The sequence below is a fragment of the Carcharhinus amblyrhynchos genome, chromosome 29 (genome assembly GCF_965287045.1).
Source record: "Carcharhinus amblyrhynchos chromosome 29, sCarAmb.v2.hapA, whole genome shotgun sequence".
NCBI lineage: Eukaryota > Metazoa > Chordata > Chondrichthyes > Carcharhiniformes > Carcharhinidae > Carcharhinus > Carcharhinus amblyrhynchos.
Window position 1 is genome coordinate 11,194,373 of NC_137352.1, and position 18,529 is coordinate 11,212,901.

The 18,529-nt window shown below is 47.2% G+C and overlaps 1 protein-coding gene across 2 annotated transcripts in view; it reads right to left on the reverse strand.

The window, feature by feature from the left end:
* pcsk7 (proprotein convertase subtilisin/kexin type 7) overlaps window positions 1–18,529 on the reverse strand; it is a 234,248-nt gene that overhangs the window by 190,546 nt on the left and 25,173 nt on the right. For both annotated transcript variants that reach the window (XM_080214647.1, XM_080214648.1), the window contains exons 2-4: window positions 10,405–10,983; window positions 3,216–3,350; window positions 1,738–1,900 (exon numbers count right to left, since the gene is read on the reverse strand). In XM_080214647.1, coding sequence (XP_080070773.1) covers window positions 1,738–1,900; window positions 3,216–3,350; window positions 10,405–10,971 — 865 coding nt within the window. In that variant the 5' untranslated portion in view covers window positions 10,972–10,983. The remainder of the gene's footprint in view (window positions 1–1,737; window positions 1,901–3,215; window positions 3,351–10,404; window positions 10,984–18,529) is intronic.

The following is an 18,529-nucleotide window of genomic DNA, read 5'->3' on the forward strand; positions in this document are numbered from 1 at the left end:
CAACTCCTCACCTCAAACACCATCACCTGCGAGTGACGTTAGTATAGCTTTAATAAATGTTTTTTTTAAATCATGTTCTCTGCACTTGTAGGCAGGCCTATTGGTTTCATTGTTGTCGGGCTGTCTGCTAGAAGCCCTTCTATTGCTCCTTCAATGGGGTTTCATTTATTTTTACACTGGGTCTCAGATACCTTCTGGGATTTATGACCTTTTTTGGGGGCAAAGATTGATTGACAAGTCAAAAACAGGTGATTCCTCCTCAGAAGAATGCAAGGATTCATGTTCAGTTTTTGGTTTGAGAGTCAAAAACTGTCCTGGTTGTGAACACAATAAAAAGTCTGACAACACCAGGTTTTAGTCCAACCTATTTATTTGATAATATACTCACAAGCTTTCGGGTTAGCCCCTTCGTCAGGTCCTGGTTGTGAAGAGGCAGGCAGGTTTTCTCTCCCTCCCTCTCCCCAGTCTTGTACATTCTGCTGGCTAGTTAGAGGCAGGTCCCCTCGCCTTCCTGGAATGAAAACTCTGTTGTTGGTGTTTTTGCTAGCTAATACCCAGGGTCTCTCTCTCTCTCGCTGTCTGGTGTTTTGAGAAGCTGTTCTGACTCCAAGCTTTCTGCATATGCATCAAGAGAACTCCAGCATCAAACCAAAGGACTAAGTTCCAGTATCACGTGAGCATTGGTATTTTCTGTGCTAAACCTGCGGCAAGGGTTTTGTTTAAGGAGGGTTATTTGGTTGGAGTGGTCTTTAGCTATTAAGATTTATATAATATCACAGTTGTTTCTTTTCTTGTTTGTAATTAGTCAAAGTTATTGCTAATTTTCTTTCTATAGATGTTAACTATATTCTTAAATAAACTTTGTTTGATAAAAGCTCCCCAGTGGGTCAGTTGAATCATACCTGAAGTGAAATATCTCTTGCTCACCCTAGCCAAATTCACAGTGCAAAAAACTTACGATCTAGGCGAGCTTCATAAAACACTATGGAGTTTCTGGCCTGAATTGTAACACATGTTAAGTGCAGGCAGCACTGCCACCAGCTCCTGGGGTAAATTAGCAATAACTTTTACCAATTACAAACAAAAAAAAACAACCATGATATTGTGTGAACCTTAATAGTTAAGCACCGCTCCAACCAAACAAATCCCATTAACAAAACCCTTACCACAGGTTTAGCACAGAAAATACCAATGCTCACATGATACTGGAACTTAGTCCTTCGGTTGGATGCTGGCGTTCTCTTGATGCAGACACCACAAGCTTGAAGTCAGAACAGCTTCTCAAAATAGAGCGGGAGTGAGAGCGGGAGCAGGTATTAGCTAGCAAAACCCTTAACAGTAGAATTTTCACTCCAGGAAGATGAGGAGACCTGCTTCCAGCTAGCCAGCTGAATGTACAAGGAATCAGAACACTGCTACAGCTGCTATTAACCTTCCATCCCCACTCAGTTCCCCATCTCAGTCGGGTTGATGTGGGGAAGGCTCAAGTGGAGACCAGCAAAAAACCTTCCGGCGCTCATTCCCTCGATGCTTACTGTGACCAGGAACGTGGTTCATTCCAACCAGAATCACAGGAGGTCAAAGGTCAGCTATCCCGCTGTAGTGAGTGTGAGAGGGAAAGGGGGGAGGAGGGAGAAAAAGAAAAAAACGGGGAAGGTTCGAAAAGAGAAGGGGGTTCATTGGCCGGAGATGGCAGCACTAACAGATTCTCTCTTTAACAAAATCAAACCAAATCACCTGCTATTCGACATCCAAAGGCGACGCCAACCGCGCAGAAATTGTTGGGAGCTGCTGCAATTTCTCCGGCACACCGTGTGCCGTGGTGATTGTCGCTGTGTTCATCGGGATGTGGCATGGGATCCGGGTCATTGGAGTTCAGATCATAACTCCCTTCAGGAGACTGGCAACGGGCGGTTAAAGGAAAAAAATCTAGAATCAATTACTGGACTGAGTACATTCCACAGACAGAAAGATTCTACATTCATCTAGCACCTAGAGTGACCGCAGCACATTCCAAAGTGCTTCCCAACCCATGAAGTATTCTGGGAGAAAGGTCACGGTCGTAACAGAACTGCAATAGCCAAGCGGCACACAGCAAGATCCCACAAACGGCAATGTGATGATCAGATCATCTGTTTGAGTGATATTGGCTGAGATAGAATATCAGGGGACCCCTCCCACTCACTTCATTCTTCTTTTAACAGCCCTTTTATATCTTACATGTCCATTCTAGGGCAGACTGGGATTTCTTGTTTATCTTTTCATTTGGCACCGTTGACAGTGCAGCACTCCTTCAACACTGCAATGGAGGGCCAGCCTTGACATTGTGCACCAGTCTCTAGAGAGGGACTCGAACTCACAACCTTTGGGTTTAGAGTGAGTGTGTAACCGGCTGAGCTACAGGTAATCAAAATGGACCAGCTAAAATGGAGACAGGTACACTGGACGGGTGAGGAAGGGTTGGTACGCTGAAAGCCTGAGAATAGTTGGGAAGAAAAGGGCGCCTTGCCCACGTAGAATCACAGAATCCCTACACTGCAGAAAGAGGCCATTCGGCCCTTCGAGACTGCACCGACCACACTCCCATCCAAGCCCTATTCCCATAACCCCATACATTTACCCTCCTAATTCCCCTGACACTCGGGAGGCAATTCAGCACGTCCAATCCACCTAACCCGCGTGTCTTTCAGACAGTGAGAGGAAGCCGGGGTGCCCTGAGGAAACCCATGCAGACACGGGGAGAATGTGCAAACTCCACACAGAGAGTGACCCGAGGCTGGAATCGAACCTGGGTTCCTGGCGCTGTGAGGCAACAGTGCTAACCACTGTGCATCCATAACATAACATAACCAGGATAAGCTCACCACCAGCACATCGGAAATGACAGTGTTGAAATTTTAAATATTGGGGGGAAGAAAAAGCACGGTTTCCCCCAGGCTAGGCCTCTGTTAACCAGCACAGGGGTTAGTTTTATGCTGTTTGATGATACACGCCTTTTCAAACATTGATACTCCCTCAGCAATTCTTCCTGCCGAAATATTCCGCTGATTAAAGCTCGGATTTGGGCCGGATCTCACCTCTGGAATGAGAGCCGGCCTTCTCTCCAGACTGTTGTCTGCACCGTGGGCCTTGTCCCCCACACTGAGTTTCACAACTTAAAGCCTGACGTCCCTCTCCCCTCTGTATACAGATCTGTCTCTGCTACAACGACTCACGTAGTTTGCCTGTATGTCCTGCACGGTGTACTCAACACCATCATCGACCACCACCACCGTCACTCCTTCCCCCGTCACGTTGCGCTCCCACACTCCTGTCACGTTGATGTCCATCCCACGCTTTCTCCGGTTATGCTGCAAAGGAATGGACAGCATCGTTAACACGGTAAAAGCTGCCGGACGGAAATAGATCGGGACGGAAACGTTCCCGTTATCCACGTCAACCGGAACACAGGAAAAAAAAACAAACTCCACTCGTAAAAAATATTAAAAAGTAAAAGGGTGACGTCACAGAGAGCGCACCTCAAAATCCAGCCCAAAGCCAGCAAACTCATCCAGAGGGTGGTTACCTGACGAAGGAGCAGTGCTCCGAAAGCTCGTGCTACTAAATAAACTTGTTGGACTTTAACCTGGGGTTGTGAGACTATTTAATGCAGGAGGAGACTGTTTAGCCCATCATGTCTAGACCAACTCTTGGACGGAGTATCTTAGCCAGGCCCTTTCCCCATAACCCCAAAGCATTTCCCACGGCTAATCCATCAAACCCACACATCTTGGGACACTAAGGGGCAACTTAGCACGGCCAATCCACCCAACCTGCACATCTTTGGACTGTAAGAGGAAACCCACGCAGAGACAGGGAGAATGTGCAAACTCCGTACAGACAGTGACCCGAGGCTGGAATTGAACACGGATCCCTGGCGCTGTGAGACTACAGTGCTAACCACTGTGCCATTGTGTCACCCCAACACTTGCCTCTGATCCAGTAGATTGTGGGTTCAAGTCCCACAGTGATACAGTGGTTAGCAGGGTTCGATTCTGGCAATGAATGACTGTCTGTGTGGAGTTTACATTTTTTCCCCATGTCTGCATGGGTTTCCTCCGAGCGCTCCAGTTTCCTCCCACACTCCAGAGATGTGTAGGTTGGGTGGATTAGTTATGGTAAATCAATGGGGTTCCGGGAAGGGGATGGGGGATAAGATGCTGATCTAGGTGGGCCTGGGTAAGAGTAGGCCTAGACCCAATGGGCTAAATGGCCTCTTTCTGTAGGGAAACTATGGTCCTGGGAGTGGACACAAAGTCGAGCCTGGCACTCCAGTGCAGCACTGAGGGGGTCTCTTTTGGATGTGATATCAGGTTGAAGGATGCCTTCCCCTGCAAAAACATACCATGCTGTGATTTGAGTGTGAGAGAGAGAGAAAGTGAGAGAGTGAGAGAGGAAGCTCCCCAGCCTTCCCATCCCCGGTCAAAGTTCATCCCTCAACCATCAACACTAAAGCAGATAATGGCATTATAACATTGCTGCCTGTGGGATCTTGCTGTGCACAAATCAGCTGGCCTCTTTCCTACACTACAACAGCGACTGCACTTCAAAAAGCAGCTGTAAAGTGCTTTGTGGCCAACCTGGGGCGGTGATAGGTGCTACAGAAATGCAAAGTTTTCTTTTTTTTAAACTGAGGATGTTCATCTCACCGGAGATAGCAGTCGGGGTCAGAATTGAGCGGTGGCTAATGGGGGAGTGGGGGGGAGTTGGGGGGGGGAGGGGGCGGGCGTTGAAGAGATCCCAGATTCGTGTTGAGGGTAATGAGGAGAAGCCAGAAACCAGCCAGTATTTCTCCGATTGCCACATATATTAACCTTGCCGGGAGACGGACTGATTTGGGTTTGGGAGCAATAATCGAGAGTCGGGCACACCAGTGAAACTAACTTTGTGAAGGAAGAGACTTGGGGTAAGATCCCAGGGGGCTGCAGCGGCACCGAGTGCACCAGAAACACAGTCAGCAGTAACGTCACTGGACCTCATAATCCACAGGCCCAGTCTGATGATGTTGTGCCTTTAAGAGGTGCATTTTATTCATGTTTCTCTGCAGGCCTGGCCTTTTTGTATTCCGGCTCCCTTCACCGGTGCCCTCGAGTTGTTGTTGAAGCAATATCATGGGCATCTTGTTTATTTTTAATCTAGGTTAATGCAGTGTCCTGGAATTTTATGACCCTTTTGGAATTGTTGGGTGGAGTCTGATTGACAGGTCAGCTGGGACCTTGGGACAGTTTTTATCCCCCCCCCCCCCCCACACACACACACACACACACACACACACACACACACACACACACACACACACACACACACACACACACACACACATCCAAAGATTTGACTTTCCATCTGCACAGCTTCTGCCAAAATGTACTCTGTCTCTCTCTGGAATGGAAATTCTGCTGCGTGAGAGGGATTGGTAGGAGCTAGAGGCAGGCAGTATCTCTGGGTCTCTCTAGGTGTACTGGAAGTTCCAGGGCTGGGTGGTCTCAGTTGTGATCTAACATTTCAAATAAGAAATTCGCAGCAGGTGTTGCAAAGCTGCAAACTCCAGCATCACGTGAGTATAATTGCTTTCTGTGCCATGCTTATGTTTGTATTTGTTGTTATGTTGTTTGATTTGGAACAGTACACTTAGCTGTTAAGGTTTATACAATATCAATGTTGCTCTTTTATTGTAATTGGTAATAGGTTATGCTAATTTTCTTATTATATGTTAACTGTGTCCTTAAATAAACTTTGCTCGCTAAAAGCTTCCTGGTGATCACTTGAATCATTACCCAGAGTGAAATATCTTATGTTCACCCCGTGCTATGTTCAGAATACAAAGTTTATGGTCTAGGCTGAGTTTTGTTAAACACCTTAGCGTTTCTGGGCTGCATGGAGGGCAGCATGTGGGCACAGTGGTTGGCACTTCTGCCTCACAGCATCAGGGGTGGGGGTTCAATTCCAGCCTGGGGTGACTACCTGCGTGGAGTTTGCATATTCCCCCAGCGTCTGCATGGTGCTCCCGTTTCCTCCCACAGTCTAAAGATGTGCAGGTTAGGTGGATTGGCCATGCCAGATTGCTCCTTAGTATCAGGGGTTCTGGTTAGGATAGATGCATGGGGTTATGATGTTCTTTAGGGAAGGAAACCTGCCATCCTTACCCAGTCTGGCCCACATGTGACTCCAATGTGGTTAACCCTTAAATGCAAGATTCTCAGTTCAAGGGTGATTAGGAATGGGCAAGAAAATGTTGTGTGTGGGGGTGGACACAAATGTCCACATTCCAGACAAATAAGGAAATGTAGCTTGTGAGACAAGCTGTCAATTTTATTTTAAGTGCACTTTCCTTCAAAGACCATTCTGCAATATTACCACCAATGTCACAGTTTGGTTTAATGCATTAACATAGATGGGAGATTTTTGCAATGAGTGTTGGCATCAAAGTGGTTAGTTTGCTGACAGTAAATTGGAACCAAGTCCATTCTCTGTAGTGGACCTGGTAGCTTACCTGAGCCAGGTGGTCCTCACTACCCTTCTGCGGGCTGACTGGCTCAGTAATAGGAGCTAGTGATTCAGATTTACGATTAGGGCCTTATGATAGTTCCTTCTGACTATTTGGATTGTCCAGTCAAGTAAACGGCCTTAACGGGGCTTGGGATCTGGGATGGGCGGAATTAGACAAGTAATGCTCTGTGCTGCCAATCTGCATGCATTTTAACCAGTTAAATTCCAGCGCAGTGGCAGGCACCGCTATCTCACAGCACCAGGGACGCAGGTTCAATTCCGGCCTTGGGTGACTGTCTGTGCGGAGTTTGCACGTTCTCCCTGGGCGCTCGTGGGTTTCCTCCCGTTTCTTCCCAGTTCAAAAGATGTGCGGGTTAGGTTGATTGGCCGCGCTTAATTGCCCCTTAGTGTTTGGGAGGGGTGGGGGTGGGGGATTAGAAGGGCAAGTACGTGGGGGTTATGGGGATAGGGCCTGGGTGGGATTGTTGTTGGTGCAGACTCGATGGGCTGAATGACCTCCTTCTGCACTGTAGGGATTCTATGGACGTGAATAAGCAGTTTTTGAGTTGGGGGAGTGGGGGAGGTGGAGGAGTGAGGGGGGTGGTTGGGGGGAGTGAGGGCGGGGTTCTGCTTTTGAAAATATCCCCCTAAAGTTTCCTAGATTTGGCCAGATCACTTCTATCTTGCACAAACCCAACATGCGTATTCCTCAGGAATTTGATTCGGAGATCCAGGTGGATAGACTTCCATGTGTCAAACAGGAAGTTGACGACATGAATTGGATGAACTTGCAGCCTATTGAGATGTTCAGACACGTCTGCCATACAATCCATACCCAGGAATTACCCAATCTCACTAACTGCAGGTTGGGCTTTACAACGTGACTTAGCATAGAGTCCCACACTCATTCCAGGAAGCGATTTACACATTGATGGGTTCAAGGCTGTTGATTTTGCACTGTGCAAGCCCAGAAGCATTTAAAACTCCTTTTTTTAAAAAAAGGGAAGCACTGATCTACAAATCTGCCACCATTTACAAAGGAGATATCCATCAACTTCAGGAAGGGTAGAGGAGGGCATCAATGGGGACAAAGTAGAAGTCGAGAGTTTCAAGTTTTTAGGTGTCCAATCTGTCCTGGTCCCTTCACGCTGACACTATGGTTAAGAAAGCCCACCAACGCCTCTACTTAAGGAAATTTGGCCTGTCACCTACGACTCTCACCAACTTTTACAGATGCACTACAGAAGGCACTCTTTCTGGCTGTATCACAGCTTGGTATGGGCTCCTGCTGTGTCCAAGACCGCAAGGAACTACACAGGGTCGTGAACGAAGCCCAGTCCATCATGCAAACCAGCCTCCCATCCACTGAAACTGTCTACACTTCCCACTGCCTCGGCAAAGCAGCCAGCATAACTAAGGATCCCCAATGCACCCCGGACATTCTCTCTTCCACCTTCTTCCATAGGGAAAAAAAATGCAAAAGTCTGAGGTCACGTACCAACCGATTCAAGAACAGCTTCTTCCCTGCTGCCATCACTTTGAATGGACCTACCTCGCAGTAAGTTGATCTTTCTCTATACCCTAGCTATGACTGTAACATTACATTCTGCACTTCGTTTCCTTCTCCATTAACGGTATGCTTTGTCTGTATAGCGCGCAAGAAACAATCTTTTTCATTATATACTAATACATGTGACAATAATAAATCAAATCTCAGTCATTTTCACTGATAAATTTTAAAGCCATGCTAAAACACAGGAGGCCATTCAGCCCATCAGGCCTGCTCCACCATTCAAGCAGATTGCGGCTGATCGTCCAATCCATCCCCAATTTTTCCCCACACTATTGCTAGATGTCATTATTTTCCAGAAATCTATCAAGTTTTATTTTGAATGGTCGAGCTTCCAATGTTAATCAGGATTCAAAGATTCACCACCCTCAAGTGAAGAGATTCCTCCTTGCCTCACCTCAATCCCAAATGGTTCATCCCTTAATCTGAGACTCTGTCCCCTGGCTGTGGGCTCAACAGACAGGGGGAGCACCCCATCCAAATTTACCCTGGCGAGTCCTGTAGGAATTTTGTAAGCTTTGATGGGATCATTCCCCATTCGGTGAAATAAGCCCCGTTTCCTCAATCTCTCTGCCTGAAGTAACCCCACCATCCCAGGGATTATTCCAGGCCTCCGTCGCACTCCCACCATGGAGAGTATGATGGATAACATCAACCGATTCAGGTTAGCTCAGAGGGGGAAGTCTAAAGTTATTTCCACTGTGGGTAACACTGGGTTCGTAGGAAGAGTTGTACAAGAGAATAAAGGGAAGAAGCTGGACTTGCATCATCTGTTATTGCTGGACTGCAACGGAGAGGCTTAATTGTCATTTCACAGGTACAGAAAAACAGAGAATTGCAGAGTATCCTCACCAGTGTAGCTTCCTGTTTAGTTGGTTGGTCGCCCCCACCCCCACCTCGACTGTTTTTGAGAAAAGAACCCCACCCTGTTCCGTCTTTCAAAAGGTGAGATGGTGCAAATTGCACCCCCCACCCCCAGTCAGTTTGCCTATCCCTTCCCGGGTTTCCCCACCTTCCCCTTCTGAAGGTCCAAGCTCATTCTCAACTTCCCACCAGGATCGCATCCAAGCATGGACCCAGGCAGGCTGCCCTTTGACGGGTGGTAGTGGGGAGAGTGGGGAGACTGGGGATGGGGTGGTCAGACCCGATGCAGTCGTCAAAAGAAGCACTTTCCATTGACTTTCTCAATCCAGTGACTCTCACTGGGGAAGATGGTATAGTGATAATGTCACTGGACAAGTCATCAGAGCCAGGCTATTGCCCCAAGTTGTGGCAGCTGGTGGAACTTCAATTCAATTAAATGTGGAAAATAAAGCCAGTCTTAGTAATGGTGGCCATGACAACTATCATAGATTATGAAAACCGATCTGGTTCCCCTTTTAGGAAGGAAATCTGCCGTCCTTACCCGGTCTGGCCTCCATGTGACACCAGAGCCACAGCAATGCGAGTAACTCTTAACTGCCTGCTAAGCCACTCAGAAAATGTACATCAAATGCTGGACATGCCAGTGATGGCCACATTTCACGAAAGAATAAAGAAGTAACAATCTGTTTGAGATCGAAGCACTGAACACAATTATTTACTGATTAAACTAAACAAGCGATAATCAGATCACAAACCAGCTGGTGGCGAAGTGTGAAACTAGAACTCTAACCTTTCTCGGCATTAGATGTCCGTTTCCTACCTGTTACCTCAAGGTCTCGGCAGTCTCTCTTTGTACATGCTCTGGGCACTTAATTAAACAATACCTTTCACTTACGAGGAGACACTGAGTAGACTTGGACTATACTAATTAGAATCTAGAAGAATGTGGGGAGATCTTATAGAAACGTATAAGATAATGAAGGGAAGTTGTTTCCACTGGCGGGCGAAACTAGAACTAGGGAGCATGGCCTCAAAATAAGGGGGAGCAGATTTAGGACTGAGTTGAGGAGGAACTTCTTCAGCTAAAGGGTTGAGAGTCTGTGGAATTCACTGCCCAGTGAAGCAGTTGGGGCTACCTCATTGAATGTTTTTAAAGATAAGGATAGATAAATTTTTGAACAATAAAGGAATTAAGGGTTATGGTGAGCGGGCAGGTACGTGGAGCTGAATCTACAAGGTCAGCCATGATATTATTGAATGGCGGAGCAGGCTTGAGGGGCCTAATGGCCGACTCCTGTTCCTACATCTTAAGTTCTTACTTCATACCTTAACAATGTAATTTATGTACCCTTAATGATTCAGGCAGATCAAAGCTGAGAGGTCACTAGTTAATGTGGCTCCGTTCCATTCACTAACTCAATTGCAAAAGTTAAAATATCACTTACCAGATGCCACTGGAAAGGGTACTTTGGATCGTTGAAATGAAGGCCACGTTTGGAGCGTTTCAGCAGTTTCTGCTCAGCATGCCACCTGACATTGTTGTGCTGGGCAAACACAGCATTGATGGATTCCCGAATGCCCGCTGCGTCCTCCAGATCACGATGTCTCCGTCTATGCGACGGAAGAGCAAAGAGATAGTGGCCAACCAGCTCTCCAATCTGACCCCTGTTCTCGAGGCCTGTGACCTGGGCGAGCTCGTCTGCAATTTGGTCCAGTGACGGTGAGTCACTAGCGCTCGCTCCATCTGCCAGCGTCAAATGCAGGGCCCACGTTAAGGTCCCCCTGTCTGCGTCCAACACCTCCTTCCTCCCCGTCTCAGCTTCACCACCCCGCGTCCCCAGATTGTCAGCTTCTGGACTCGACGCTAGAGTCCCAACCCGCCAGGCCTTGGCAAATCCGTTCCTTGTAACGACCGGTAACCAAATGGTTACTATGACGACACACAAACAAGTTGGCAATAGGGTCCCCATCAGGACTCTCCATGGTGACAACTTCCACTTCAGACTCGGCATCAGATCTGATCACTGCAATAGAGAAAAATCACAGTCAGCAGCATGAATGAAGATGTCCTGTAAGAGATAACTGACCATTGTTGTCACAAGGCCTACAGTGTGTATTGGTGCTGGTAATGATGTCTTCCAATTGTGTGGTACATTAACCAATCATCTCCAATGTCTCTTGGCTCTGCCTCACCAGTACAGTCATGTCATTCTTGTCTGAGCCAGAAGTGATTTTAAAGATCCATTTAAAGTATTTGAGAACACATTCTAGGCTGACATTCAGATCTATCCGTGCTCAGCTATCCTGACATGGATCTCTATCACCATCCATCAAGGCCATCTTCTCAAGGGAAATTAGAGATTAGCAACAAACGCTGGTCTTACCAGTGGCACAGTGGTTAGCACTGCTGCCTCACAGCGCCAGGGACCCAGTCTCAATTCTGGCCTCGGGTGATTGTCTGCGTGGAGTTTGCACGTTCCCCCCGTGTCGACATGGGTTTCCTCCGGGTGCTCTGGTTTCCTCCTACACTCCAAAAGGTTAGGTTGATTGGCCATGATGAATTGACTCTTAGTGATGAGCGGGGCAAGTAAATGAGTTTAGGGGATGGGTGGGACTGTTGTTGGTGCAGACTCAATGGGCCAAATGGCCTCCTTCCGCACAGTGGGGATTCTATAAAAAAGTTTTGACAAGAAAAATCACCTGCAATGGCTTTTCTTCCCATTCCTGCACTATTAATTCTAGAACCACTCCTTCCAAACCAGTATCATTCTTGCCCTCCACACCCCCACCCCACCCCTCCTACTTCTCATCTACATGCTGCTTCACCACCACACCAACTGGAAACATGCAAGGCTCCACACGTACACTGACAGCTCATCACTAATGTCATTGATGTGTCACTAGGTTCAAAACCACCAGCATTTCAAAAAGGTATTTTCCCAGGATGTGAATCCCAATAAACTAGACTCGCAGTTGTAGACAGCCCAGAAGAAATACATTATCCTGTTAAAAGGAAAGGCTTAAAACGTGTTAATCTTTTAGAACTAACAGAAGCTGAGGGTGCAGATAGTCAAATATACAGAGAGAGAAACTTCAAAAAGGAAACAATAATATAACTGGCTACCTTTTTGTAGAAGCAGGGGGCAGATACCACTGAGCAGCCTGAGGCACAGAGTCCAGCTAGCAGCCTGTAAACTGGTTATTAGGTCACCCCTCAGCCTCCTGTGTTCCAAAGAAAACAACCCCAACCATTTAAATTTTGCCTCATATCTCAAATTCTCAAGTACAGGCAACATCCTCGTAAATCCCCTCTGTACCATAGTCACAAACTTCCCATAGTGCAGTGATCAGAACTCCATGGTGTACAGTCACCGCCTCCTGCATCTGAATTCCAAATAACCTTCCCGTCGGCCCCTATTTCTAAACAGTGTTGGTTTAGCTCAGTTGGCTGGATGGCTGGTGCATGATGCCAACAGCATAGGTTCAATTCCTGCACTCGCTTAGGTTATTCTTCTCAACCTTGCCTGAGGTGTGGTGATCCTGAGGTTAAATCATCGCCAGCCAGCTCTCCCCTTCAAAGGGGAAAGAGCAGCCTATGGTCAGCTGGGACTATGGCGACTTTACCTTTAGGGTGGCACAGTGGATAGCAGTGCTGCCTCACAGTGCCAGCTTGGGTCACTGTCTGTGCAGACTCCACACATTCTCCCCATGTCTGTGTAGATTTCCTCCGGGTGCTCCGGTTTCCTCCCACAGTCTGAAAGACGTGCTGGTTAGGTGCATTGACCATGCTAAATTCTCCCTCAGTGTACCCGAACAGGCACCGGAGTGTGGCGACTAGGGGATTTTCACAGTAACTTCATTGCAGTGTTAATGTAAGCCTACTTGTGACACAATAAATGAGTCTACTTACATAACGACTAAACACACCGGGGTACGGTAGACTTTGGGAGGGCTCTTGGTTGGACTGCCTCCTCCTCCTCTCCTCCAGGAGGCAGTGGCTCGAGTCCAGTCCCCCCTCATCACAGAGCCAAAAGAATCCTCTGCAGCCATGGCTAACTCCAGGCCTGGCACTAGATCACTGCCGCGACCCCGTGGGCCTATAGTCTCATCAGAGATCAACTCACCTCCGCACACAAACTTGATGGAAACAGCTAGACTTAATCCTCACTCAACCAACTCGAGTACCATTGCTCAGAATTCAAACACCACAGAGCTAACCGCCGGTGATTAGATAGGGAACAAATTCACACGCAGTCTGTGGGTAACCTTTACTAATCAATCACATGTTCCACACCCAGTCTGAAATACCATAACGTCTGTCCTTCTCAGAATCCAAAGCAAAACTAAAAGGCAAAACCTCCTAGCTGCAGAAGTTGAGGTCAAACGTTATCAAGATTCAATGAGCTGCCATCTGAAGCTTCAGTTCTCCATCCAACTTGGAACCCCATCCACCCCATTAAACATCCACTCTCTCCACCACCAGTGCACAGCGGACCACTTTCAAGACACACTGTAGCAACTCCTATAATAGGGAGGCGATGGTCTTATCACTAGCCTATTAATCCAGAAGTTTAGCTAATGTTCTAGGGACTCGAGTTCAAATCCCACCACAGCAGATGGTGGAATTTGAATTCAATAAAAAAATCTGGAATTAAGAATCTACTGATGACCACAAAATCATTGCCGATTGTCAGGAACACCCATCTGGTTCACTCATGTCCTTTGGGGAAAGAAGTCTGCTGTCCTTACCTGGTCTGGCCAATGTGCAATTCCAGAGTCACAGCAATGTGGTCGACTCTCAGCTGCCCTCGGGCAACCGGGGGTGGGCAAAATATGCTGGCCAGCACGAACCTCTTCTCTTCTCCTCCCTCTGCCTCCTTCACACTCCACCTCCAACAGAAGCAGAAGACACCTGGGAACACCACCATCCTCTAGGTCACATATACCATCCTGACTTGGAAATATACTGTCTTTTCTTCATTGCCAGTGGGTCAGAATCCTGGAACTCCCTCCCTAACAGCACTGTGGGTGTGCCTACACCATATGGACTGCAGCGCTTCTGGGAGAGTGTTCCTTCGTCAGGGGTGTGTGTGTGTGTGTGTGTGTGTGTGTGTGTGTGTGTGTGTGTGTGTGTGTGTGTGTGTGTGTGTGTGTGTGTGTGTCCACACACCTAATGAAGGAACACCATTTCCGAAAGCTTGTGGGATTACTATCAAATAAACTTACTGTAGTTAAACCTGGTGTTGTGAGACTTCTTACTGTGTGACTAAACCCACGTTCAGGAAAGGCTGACTCCTTTGCTCAGCACATAAGCAGTGAATCAGAACACACTTGAAACTCCTCGAGCTTCTTCTACAGGCCCAAATCTTCATGTAACCCGATCAACACCACCTCCTATTCCTCCCTGCATGTGTATTTAGCCAAATTCCATTTAATTGCATCCACGCTAGTCTTGTTAGAAACTCCCTGTGGTGGCAAGTTCCACACTCTGACCACTCTCTGGTGCACCCCTTTTGGGTGCATTAGTACCTTTTATGTCAAGAAGGAATGAGATATCGCTCTTGGGGCCAAAGGGATCAAGGGATGTGGTGGGGAAAGGGGGGAAAAAATCAGGATATTGAATTTGATGATCAGCCATTATCATAGTGAATGGTGGAACAGGCTCAAAGGGCCAAATGGCCTACTCCTGTTTCTAGTTTCTGTGTTTGATCATGATGCTTCATGCGTCACTAGTGTGTAATAGGCTTGATAGATCAATTGCCTGCTTCTGCCTGGGATTTTCACCTCTTTGTACCAGCAGCAAATGTGGAAAACTCTCTTCCCCTCCCCAGTGATGGAGCTTGCTGCTGGTTCTGAATAAACCTAGACAGTGCTTGCCAAAGCAGGCTACACTGCAATCAGAGTCCCTATCAGTCAGGGTAATTAACCCGCAGAGCGCCAGACTTTGAACCTGTTCGCCGAAGAACACAGAATTTAAAAAGCACATTTCGGTTTGAAGCAAGACTGAGGTTGCAAAGTCCAGCACCGTCTATCCGGGGGAAAGTTCACACACGCAGGAGAGTTGTACAGTTAATGATGGATCAGTACTTTCTCACAATAGGAAGAGACTTCAGAACACTGGAATAGAACTCGAAAAGGACTCCTGCTCAAAACCAGTGGACGTGACGTTGAGTGACCAGGAACAGGAAACCTGGCTGATTTTCCAATTCTCCCCCCCCCCCCGCCCCTCCCCGAGCCCCAGAGATATTGAGACAAGTCAGCTGGTGTTGCAGCCACCGGGGTCAACGGTCCCATCAGAGTCTGGGATGCTCCTAGACTGTGTGGTCCAGTCCTTCAGATTGTGGCTTTCACCAATGATCAGGGTGGCTTGGGCAGTCTGCTCAGGGACTTAATCAATTGGTGCAATACTGGGGGAGTGCCACATTGCCAGAAATGCTGATTTGGAAGGCAGCATGGTGGCAAGCCTCACAGCACCAGGGATGCGAGTTCGATTCCCGGCTTGGGTCACTGTCTGTCCAGAGTTTGCATGTTCTCCCCGTGTCTTACGTGGGTTCCCTCCGAGTGCTCCGGTTTCCTTCCACAGTCTGAAAGATGTCTGGTTAGGTGCATTGACCCGAAGAGGAGCGTGGCGACTAGGGGAATTTCACAGTAACTTCATTGCAGTGTTAATGTAAGCCTTACTTGTGACTAATAAATAAACTTAACACTAAACTGAGGCATTGTAACTGGCTGTTACAATGCTCCAAATGAACGTTAAGGGGCACAATTTGGGAAGTTCTAGTGGTTGGCTGCCCATCAATCTATCCTTTCCCAACTACTTCAAAACAGATTAACTGTTTCACTGCTGCTTGTCAAACACAACAATATTCTCCGATATAACAGCAACTGCACCTCAAAGTAACGCACCCTATCCTGCATGTCAGAAGGATGAAGAAGCAGCCATGAGTTCAGGCTTAAACCATGTTCAAACTATGTCATCGATAGAAATACATACCAGGGCAAGGAGCTGTCAGCAGTTAACAGTAGCAGTGACATGAGAATATACAAATATTTAACTAGACGTGAAAAATAACATCAATCCAATAGATCTGTCCAGCAGCGAGTACAGAAGCCTCTCATTGCTGTGCAGAGCACGCGTATATAAGCAGCAGCGAGACCCTGTTGTTTTTCCCTACATTACAACAGGGAATGGGGCAGCACGGTGGCACAGTGGTTAGCACTGCTGTCTCACAGCTCCAGGGACCTGGGTTCAATTCCCGGCTTGGGTCACTGTCTGTGTGGAGTTTGTACATTCTCCCTGTGTCTGCGTGGGTTTCCTCCAGGTGCTCCACAGTTCCTCCCACAGCCCAAAGATGTGCAGTTAGGTTGACTGGCAGTGCTAAAAATTGTCCCTCAGTGTCCCAGGATGTGTAGGTTAGAGGGATTAGTGGGGTAAATATGTGGGGATAGGGCCTGGGGTGGGATTGTTGTCAGTGCAGACTTGAAGGGATGAATGGCCTCCTTCTGCACTGTAGGATCTCTATGATTCTGTCTACGAGGGACTACACTTCGCCATATGAAGAGCATTTGAGGACTCAGTCTGTGCTCAATGCAGTTTAGAAGCATGGTGTGTGCGTGCGTGTGCACATGTACGTGTGCTCGTGTGTACGTGTGCTCCAGTTTCCTCCCACGGGTTCAAAGACATGCTGGTTAGGAGCACTGGCTGTGCTAAATGCTCCCTAGTGTGCCCGAACAGGCACCAGAGTGGCAACTAGAGGATTTTCACAATAACTTCACTGCAGTGTTAATGTAAGCCTACTTGTGAGACTAATAAATAAGACAGCCAGACACAGCTTAGAGTAATTAGCAGCAGCCAGGGTGAGCTTGGCACCTCCTGGTCACCACTTCCTGCTGTGCTACCTCCGCCATGACCCCGAGCTGTTCACTCTCAATTTATCGTGGGAAGTTCCGGGCTAATCACATGAAATCAGCTGAACTTTACGGTGCTTTAGGCAGATCTGGCTGACTGTTTTACAATTACTTTCATTGATAAGCGAGAAAGAAACTGAAAAGGTCACTTGTTGGAAGTCACACACGCGAGAGAAAAAAAAAACTTAATTTGTGAACCTGCAGCTGTTGAAGTCGTCTTGGGGAACAAACTGAGGGAGGCTCCCCTCACTAGCTCTATCTCTCTACTTTGCCTAAAACTGCGTGTAACTATCAACCTGTAGCCAGAGAACCTTCCTTTAAGGGTAACTGGTCTGCATTTGGACCTGCAAAGCCGGGCCCAGAGGTGACAATTCCCAAAGTCACTCTTCACACGAGGAAATCTAGATCGTCACCATCGAGATTTTGTGAATTTTATCTTTCACAGCTCATCTCTACAATGGAGAATCCTACAGTGCAGAAGACTTGGCCCAGCGAGTCTGCACCAATCATAATCCCACCCAGCCCTAGCCCCATGACCTCATGCATTTACCCTAGCTAGTCCCCCTTACACTAAGGGGTAATTTAGCCTGGCCAATTCACCTAACCCACATATCTTTCGACTGTGGGAGGAAACCCACGCAGACACAGGGAAAATGTGCAAACTCCACACAGACAGTGACCCAAACTGGGAATCAAACCTGGGACCCTGGCACTATGAGTCAGCAGTGCTAACCACTGTGCCACTCTGGTACAAACAGACTGTTTGTGTGGGTGCTAGGAGGAACTATTTGGAAAGAAACACAGTTTTATTTTCCATCACTAACATGTGTTAATCAGTAGTTGCAACTTGTTAAAGTGTTTTGCTCATAATAAACACATTCTATGTTTACTGAAAGAAAGCAAGTTGAAGGTTCTTCTATCTTTGGACCCAGGAGAGAAGGTAAACAATTGGCCATTTTGGTGAGTAGATTGGACTTCTAAATTATTGCTACAACCTGCAGAGCAACGGGATAGGTAATTGGTACACTCCTCCCATCCTGGTCATAACTTGAGACATTAAACTGAGGCTCCATCTGACTGATTGGGTGGATGTATAAGATCCCATGTCATTATCTGGGACCTTCTCCAGGAGAATTATGCCTACATTCTGGCCAATATTTATCCTTAAGCCAAAATCACTAAAAAAGGATTGTGTGGCCGCAATCATAGGGACAGGGTTTGTGGGAGTTTGCAGTGCTCACATTGGCCACTTGGTTTCCTGAATTACTGCACTTCAAAGAATACTCTCTACGTTCTGATCTGACCATCCTGCTTGCTACTTTAGCACAGAAATTATTTCATTTTGAGAAAAAGTCCAAGGGAATGTCAAACAAACACACTGAATTGATATCAGCAATGTTTAGGCTACAGCTTTTTCATGTTTCTCAAGTCTAGATACAGCTCCCACCTCTTGCCTTCACACTTTCAAATCACCATGAACACCAGTTAACAAATTCCTGTAAAATAAGATATTTGGAAAGGCCTGGCTGTGTGATTCAAAACAAAATTGGTCTGTGATTCATCTCACCCTCTTCCATATGTTTGGACTGTTTAGCCAATTATTACCATGGTCCGTGCTTTGCTCTTCCTCTCTCACTTGCTTTTCCTCAACTCAAAATTCAT